General features: G+C 45.2%; 1 protein-coding gene across 1 annotated transcript in view; it reads left to right on the forward strand.

The window, feature by feature from the left end:
* PLG (plasminogen) overlaps positions 1 to 8,733 on the forward strand; it is a 206,952-nt gene that overhangs the window by 139,270 nt on the left and 58,949 nt on the right. Inside the window, exon 11 of the mRNA XM_075341468.1 lies at positions 4,498 to 4,663. Coding sequence (XP_075197583.1) covers positions 4,498 to 4,663 — 166 coding nt within the window. The remainder of the gene's footprint in view (positions 1 to 4,497; positions 4,664 to 8,733) is intronic.

The following is an 8,733-nucleotide window of genomic DNA, read 5'->3' on the forward strand; positions in this document are numbered from 1 at the left end:
GGCCGCATACCACAGGTGGCGTCATGAGAAGCTTTCCCAATCAGCCCGCTTTCCCTTCATTTGATGTACGCCTCGGGGCAACGGAACCGGGCAAGGCCACCCATGACATCGCCTGGCCCGACCCGCAAAGGCCCGGCAACATGTAGGTTAACCACCTGCCCCATGGGGTGCTACACTATATGGTGAAACTAATGGTTTCATTTAAAAGTACAGCTCGTTTTGCAAAAAACAAGCCCCAACATGACCAGATTGACTGAAAAATAAAAAAGTTACGGCTCTCGGAAAAAGGAGACAAACAAAAAAAACCCAGAAAGCGCAAAATCGGCCATCGTGAAGGGGTTTATATCCTTATCCATCTTCAAGCTGGACCAAAGTCTTTCAAGAATATTTCTCACCCACTGTGATCCTTTTGAAAAAGTGGTGATGACTCTAATTGTTCCATCACCCCTTTCCTTGGGAGTAGACACCAGCAGATCAGACCTATTCCTCACCCTTGTCTCCTGGTAGGCCTTATTCAGAATTCTCCTGGGGGAAACCCTTTCCAGAAATCTCATTTTCAGATCGTCCTCTTGTTGCTTAAAGGACGCCTCATCTGAACAAATTCTCCGCATCCTAAGGTATAGATCTTTCAGTATCCCCCTCTTTAGAGGGGCCGTGTGATTGCTTTCCCACCTCAGGAGCGAGTTTGTTGATGTTGGTTTTCTGTAAGTCTTACTGACCAGAAGATCTAAAAATGGTCAGGATGTACGAGTTACTTCACATGTAAAGCGTAAACCAATGGAGTTGTCATTCAGACTAGTGACAATATTCTTAAGGGTGTCCTCTGGGCCACTCCACATGACAAATATATCATCAATGTAGAGTGCCCAGAGTTCTACCCTACTCATCTCATCCATCTCCTCCTTCTCAACAAACACCATTGTCTCCTCCCACCAGCCCAAAAGCAAATTTGCATGCGTGGGGGCACATGGGCTCCCCATTGCAGTGCCCCTGAGCTGGTGGAAGAACTTACCATTAAAGACAAAAAAATTCCTCGTTAAACAGAATACCAAGGCCCTCAGTACAAAGGTGTTATGCAATGAAAACTGTCGGCCACGGGTAGACAGAAAGTACTTGACGGCCTGTAGTGACTCCACATCTATACTTGCTAACACACATTCATCATCAACAGAGATGTTCTCGATCTTCTGCAAGACATCTGTGGTGTCACTGATATATGACTGTAGTGATATGACAAAGGGTCTCAATACTATATCAAGATATTGGCCCAGATTTTGACAGATGCTATTAATCCCGGACAAAATGGGTCTACCTTTTAGTGAATCCAGACCTTTATGGACTTTGGGCAGTCCGTAAAAAGTAGTGAGGACCAGATTTTGAGGTAATAAATAATCATATTCCCTCTTAAGGCACATCTCCTGATATTTCTCAGAGTCCAGGACCAACCCATTGCCAACTTTATCAGATAGTTTAATCACAATGTGGTGGTCCCGTTTCAAGCCCCAAATAGCCCCGATTTCCTCTTTACTGCAATTAAAGGTAGAGAATGGTGCATGTTATTTTAGGATTTTTAAGGTTCACGAAGATATCCACAGTGGTTGCATCATCTTGTGGTGGGGGCATTTTAGCACTTTTCTTTTTTAGTTTTTAGTTCAGTAAAGGGTCCCTCCCTTGCTAGATTAGGATTTTCCCTAGAAAGAGACTTAAACAGTCTTACATCTGATAACATATCAAATGGAATACCAAGCTCATCACATGTCTTATTTTCCTGTCTGCAAAAATGCTTTCTCCATTTCAGCTTTTGTGCAAAGATATTTAAGTCCTTTTATACACAAAATAAGTCAAAATCCGTTGTAGGGACAAAGAAAAGTACCCTTTTTAGGACTGATTTCTCAGTATCACTGAGGGCACATGAGGAGAGATTTATAACTTGTAATTCTACTTCCCGTACGGAGTTCTTGGCTCTGTCCGATTCCTTAGTGTACTCTCTTAATACTCTCTGTCTAAAAAATGGGACCCTTGTGTGAACTGATTATTACCTTTGGCCTTATTACATACCGGACACTTCCCTTTACGTCCCCGAGACTCTCTATTACCTCTTGTATCACTCTCAGAGGCCTCAGTATCAGAGGATGAGGGATCGGCTACAGATTCAATTTGTAAGGTCTTATTACTGAGAAATAGGTAAGCCTTATTTTCTCTAAAATCTTGAATATCACAAACAAATTGTTTGTTTTCTTTCTTTTACACTATGCTGAAATCTTTCTATTGTGTTCTGTAGTTTAGTTTCCCTCTTACTGAAATCAGGTTCCCCAGAGAATTTTTTTGGGGAGTCCATGAGATATTTAAGATTATCATTAAGTTGAGACAAGGTGTTTTTTTCTTCTTCAAGAAGTAGCCTCATAAATCTAAGGGCACTTTCAGTGGCCCCCTTCTCCCATTTTTTGATAAATTCAGAACTCCTTGGTCTATTACCAAGAATTAGGGTAATCGTTAAACCACAAGGAACAATGCTCTATTTTAGATCGTTTTCTTGACTTTGCACCTCCCACCAGGAGGTTACTAGATCCTTATATACTCTCGTTAGATCTCTGAAAATAAAATTATAGATGGGGGTGTATTTTTTAAAAATGGAGCCACGGTCTGTAAACACTACTTTTGCCTCCTCTAGCCAATGGTCAGTCTTTAGTCAATCTGATAAAAAAAAATGCCATATGAGTTCGTATACAAATGCAGTGTTCCACCCCAACACCTGCTAATATAATTTTTACAATTTAAAATTGGTTGATCCCAGGTGCAGAGATGTATATAGAGTTTAGTTTTACTGGGGCCGGCTATCTACAGCAACCTGGTGTTTTGTGCCTGGACACGATTACAAGGCCTTTCTATGACGAGTATTTGTCTTTTCCCCTGATGAGTCCTTTGGTGGGACGAAATGCGTCAGGAGGCATTTGGGGCATATAAAGAGACGATGAATAGGAATAGATGTGGACCGTCCTTGCAAGAGCAGGAGTCTGTGGAGTATAGGCCAAGGTAAAGCTGAGTACTGACCTGTATGCCTACCTATGACCCCGCCAGAAAAGAAATGCTGTGATGGACAGTAGGAATCCCTGGATGGGTGAGATCGTTCATATTTTGTTCATGATTGCATTAATTATAATGAGGCATATATATTTTAGCTTTTTAGCTTACTGAATTGGACCATTATCTATCTAAAAACAACTGATTATGGTATACTCCCTCAATGGCCCAGACAAACACAATGTTTTTTGTGAAAAACTAACAAATAACATTGCACGCCCCACTTTTCAGTTATTTATCTTTTTAAAAAGTTTAAAATAAGCAATACATTTCGTTCAACTTCACAACTGTGTCCCACTTGTTGATTCTTCACCATAAAATTAAAATTAGAATTTTTATCTTTATGTTTGAAGTCTGAAATGTGGGAAAAGGCTGAAAAATTCAAGGGAGCTGAATACTTTCGCAAGGCAATGTATATACTGTACTATTAAATGTTAAGTTTTATCCTATCCCTCACTTAGTGCTATAGCTTGGAATTCTAATCTGTGAGGTCTATTTATCCAGGAGCACCCTTTCAGTGTACCTTGCTGCATTTGTATCCCAAAGGGTGTGCAACCAAATATTAAGTTGAGAGTGCCAACAGTTTTTTCCAGCCCATTTTTGGTGTTTTGTTGGAAATTAGGGCAAATTTGCCTTTTATTTTCTTTTTGTTTTGTGTTATTCCAATACACAAAAAGGAAATAAATTTGTGTATAATAAAATGTATAATTTCAATAATTTTCTGGCAGAAATACTTCATTTTCTGGAAGATTTTCAAGGGTGCCAACACTTTGTCCATGACTGTATACTCTCTACAACATTGAAAGTGAAGCATCAAAAGGAAAAACTGTAGAATTATGGAAATCCCAGGATTTATAGACATGTTAATATTATGAAAAAATGAAAACAAATTTTTAAAATATATTTTCATATTTTATTTAATATTGAGTATATGCACCACATGTAGAAGTACAGCCTTGGCATTCTATCAATAAGGTTATTAGTGGTTGTTTGAGGAATGTTCTGCCAAATCAAATGCATGTGTGTGCGCAAAATCCCCAAATCATCAAGTTCTGCTGGAATGGAAGGTTCTCCTCTGTAGTGATGAATCCTGCGTTTGTTTGCATTAATAGCCGGAGATTAGTCTGAAGACCACATGTGCCATGCTATGGTATACAAAGCTTCTGCTCTGGACACTGCTTACATCCAGTTGTTATCAGCTGTTATCAGCCAGGCAATGGCCCTCACTAAACTGTGGATAGCTCATCAATATGTTAATCCCTAAATTCTTACATACTAAAATAAAAACATGGTATTAACTTCAATGTGCTACTATTTATGTATATTGTCAGGTTATCATAGTGTAACCATTTCATGAACACTTAAGTAAATGATTTGTATATGTATTAAAGTCTTCTTTATCAATATATTTTCCAGAAAAACCTGCACCCACCACATCCGCTGCAGTTTCAGAATGCTACACCGGAAATGGTGACACTTACAGAGGTACAACCTACATGACTGTTTCAGGCAAAAGATGTCAGGAATGGAACTCTATGGTGCCTCACACACATGCAAAAACCCCTGATAAATATCCAAATGGGTGAGTGACATTTTAACTACTTGCAGAAAAATGGTTAATCTAGCATTAAATTCATGTTTTTTCAGCTTCATAAGAAGCACAGTGCCTAAAGGTAGAAAATGTGCTTAAATTTTTGTTTTCAGTCATAGGGGTGGTGTAGGAATCCGTTATCGCCACTCTCCATACTGCAGGCACTGATTTAATCATTTCCTGACTCTTTGACAGCTTGCTTGCTAGATATATTATGCCTACATACAGTTAGGTCCAGAAATATTTGGACAGTGACACAAGTTTTGTTATTTTAGCTGTTTACAAAAACATGTTCAGAAATACAATTATATATATAATATGGGCTGAAAGTGCACACTCCCAGCTGCAATATGAGAGTTTTCTTATCCAAATCGGAGAAAGGCTTTAGGAATCATAGCTCTGTAATGCATAGCCTCCTCTTTTTAAAGGGACCAAAAGTAATTGGACAAGGGACTCTAAGGGCTGCAATTAACTCTGAAGGCGTCTGCCTCGTTAACCTGTAATCAATGAAGTAGTTAAAAGGTCTGGGGTTGATTACAGGTGTGTGGTTTTGCATTTGGAAGCTGTTGCTGTGACCAGACAACATGCGGTCTAAGGAACTCTCAATTGAGGTGAAGCAGAACATCCTGAGGCTGAAAAAAAAGAAAAAATCCATCAGAGAGATAGCAGACATGCTAAAAAAGAAATGTGTACAATTCCTACAATTTCTATCAGATATTTTTGTTCAAACCTTCAAATTAAACGTTACAATCTGCACTTGAATTCTGTTGTAGAGGTTTCATTTCAAATCCAATGTGGTGGCATGCAGAGCCCAACTCGCGAAAATTGTGTCACTGTCCAAATATTTCTGGACCTAACTGTACACTGCAGAGCAGACTGTTAGGGGTGCTTCACACACAGCGAGCTCGCTGCCGAGATCGCTGCTGAGTCACGCTTTTTGTGACGCAGCAGTGACCTCATTAGCGATCTCGCTGTGTGTGACACTGAGCAGCGATCTGGCCCCTGCTGCGAGATCGCTGCTCGTTACACACAGCCCTGGTTCGTTTTCTTCAAAGGCGCTCTCCCACTGTGACACACAGATCGCTGTGTGTGACAGCGAGAGAGCGACGAATGAAGCGAGCAGGGGCGCAGGAGCCGGCGTCTGGCAGCTGCGGTAAGCTGTATCCAAGATAAACATCGGGTAACCAAGGTGGTTACCCGATATTTACCTTAGTTACCAGCCTCCGCAGCTCTCACGCTGCCTGTGCTGCCGGCTCCGGCTCTCTGCACATGTAGCTGCTGTACACATCGGGTTAATTAACCCGATGTGTACTGTAGCTAGGAGAGCAAGGAGCCAGCGCTAAACAGTGTGCGCGGCTCCCTGCTCTCTGCACATGTAGCTGCATTACACATCGGGTTAATTAACCCGATGTGTACTGTAGCTAGGAGAGCAAGGAGCCAGCGCTAAACAGTGTGCGCGGCTCCCTGCTCTCTGCACATGTAGCTGCATTACACATCGGGTTAATTAACCCGATGTGTACTGTAGCTAGGAGAGCAAAGCTAAACGGTGTGCGCTGGTAACTAATGTAAACATCGGGTAACCATACCCGATGTTTACCTTAGTTACCAGTGTCCGCAGCTTCCAGACGCCGGCTCCGTGCAAGCGCAGGGTCGCTTGCACGTCGCTGCTGGCTGGGGGCTGGTCACTGGTTGCTGGTGAGATCTGCCTGTTTGACAGCTCACCAGTGACCATGTAGCGATGCAGCAGCGATCCTGACCAGGTCAGATCGCTGGTCGGATCGCTGCTGCATCGCTAAAGTGTGAAGGCACCCTTAAGGTACTGGGGAAAGATTGCAATGTTTTTACAGTATAGAGATAGTATACCAAACGATGGCTAAATAGCACAGGCGTGTATACTTAATCAAAGGAAAGTATAGCTAAGCCTTTCAAAGTGCAATAATGTGACACAGAAACAATTAGAATCAATATGAGATGCAACACTAGACTGAAATAGTAATCAAATACATAAGGGAAAATCTTTATTATGTATCTACGAATATCAACATTTATGGTTAAAACTGGGAAGACATGATAACGGTAAGAAAACCATCATTCATCACCAGAAGGAGATTCGTATTATCTAGACAAGGTAGAATTAGATGGGTACAAGTAGGGCAGCATAAATTGCCTTATTCTGTCTGTCTGTCTCTGTCTGTCTGTCATGCTCCAAAATTGTGTCCTTACGGTGACATTGTGTCCTTATGGTGACACAAAGCTGATTGGCCGCTGGGCTCGCCATGGCCCCGCCCCCCCACACGGATTGGCTGCTCGCCCAGGCTGCGCCCCCACACGGATTGGCCAGCCGCTCGCCCAGGCTCCGCCCCCCCCACAGATTGGCCTCTCGCCCCGGCACCCTGCAGGCATTGGCTACTCGGCCACGCCACGCCCCGCCCCCCTCACGCAATGCACGCTAGCTCTGGCCCCGCCCCCCCGCGCATTCCCCGAACTGACACGGTGAGTACTGTACTCCCCCCAACGGGAGCCCACATCAGCGTACGCCGCCAACCCAGCAGACACTTACCCTCACATTGCTGGCCTTGCCGCCGTATGCTGGTGTGGGCTCCCGTGCGAGCGGGGGACGGGATACGTTGGTAACCATGCTAGCATTTTTACCAGCTGGTAACCATGCTAGCATAGTTACCAGCACATCAAGGTCCTGCAGTGGTGGAAGATCCACACGCACACACATAACAGCACACACACACACATACACACACATCAGATCACACTCACTCTCACAAACACCTCACACACACCTCACACACACATCGCATCCACACACTCACAGCATCCGGCGATATCGCTTGATTCTCGGCCTCGATACTGTGCTGTTGTGACCTTCCAGGACCTGCCGGAGGATCACATGGCCAGAAGCATGTGGTATCTCCGGATGTTGCGAGTATGAGCGCGTATGTGCAATATCGTCAATGTGTGTGTACGTGAGTGTATGCGATCGGCTGTGTGTGAGTGTATGCGATCGGATCTGTGAGTGTCGGCAGAGGAGCATGGCGTGCTGGAGGAGGCTGCGAGGAGAGAGGCTGATCCTGGGGAAGGCTGGGATGGGGAGGCTGATGCTGGGGAGGACAGAGAGGCTGATGCTGGGATGAGAGAGGCTGATGCTGGGGACAGAGAGGCTGATGCTGGGGACAGAGGCTGATGCTGGGGACAGAGGCTGATGCTGGGGACAGAGAGGCTGATGCTGGGGACAGAGAGGCTGATGTTGGGGACAGAGAGGCTGATGCTGGGGACAGAGAGGCTGATGCTGGGGACAGAGAGGCTGATGCTGGGGACAGAGAGGCTGATGCTGCGGGGAGAGAGGCTGATGCTGCGGGGAGAGAGGCTGATGCTGCGGGGAGAGAGGCTGATGCTGGGGACAGAGAGGCTGATGCTGGGGACAGAGAGGCTGATGCTGGGGACAGAGAAGCTGATGCTGGGGACAGAGAGGCTGATGCTGGGGACAGAGAGGCTGATGCTGGGGACAGAGAGGCTTATGCTGCGGGGAGAGAGGCTGATGCTGCGGGCAGAGAGGCTGATGCTGCGGGTAGAGAGGCTGATGCTGGCGCAGCATGGCGGATGGAGCACGTTTGGGAGTGCGCAGCATGGGAGATGGAGCACAATGGGGGGTGCGCAGCATAGGGGATGGAGCACGATGGGGAGTGCGCTGCATGGCGGATGGAGCACGTTTGGGAGTGCGCAGGATGGGAGATGGAGCACGATGGGGGGTGCGCAGCATAGGGGATGGAGCACGATGGGGAGTGCGCTGCATGGGGGAATGGAGCACGATGGGAAGTGCACACCTCCCCCCAACACGCACACGCGCGCGCACTGCACAACACACCACACACACACACTTTGAACCACAAACAACTGCCCTACACAGACACCCACACACAGACAACGCTGCACACACAAATATACGCACATACCGCACAACACACACATTGCACAAAACATACCTCTCCCCAAAACACACCACACACACACAAACCGCGCAACACACACACAACGCTACAGACACACAG

The sequence above is a fragment of the Anomaloglossus baeobatrachus genome, chromosome 3, assembly GCF_048569485.1.
Source record: "Anomaloglossus baeobatrachus isolate aAnoBae1 chromosome 3, aAnoBae1.hap1, whole genome shotgun sequence".
Classification (NCBI taxonomy): Eukaryota; Metazoa; Chordata; class Amphibia; order Anura; family Aromobatidae; genus Anomaloglossus; species Anomaloglossus baeobatrachus.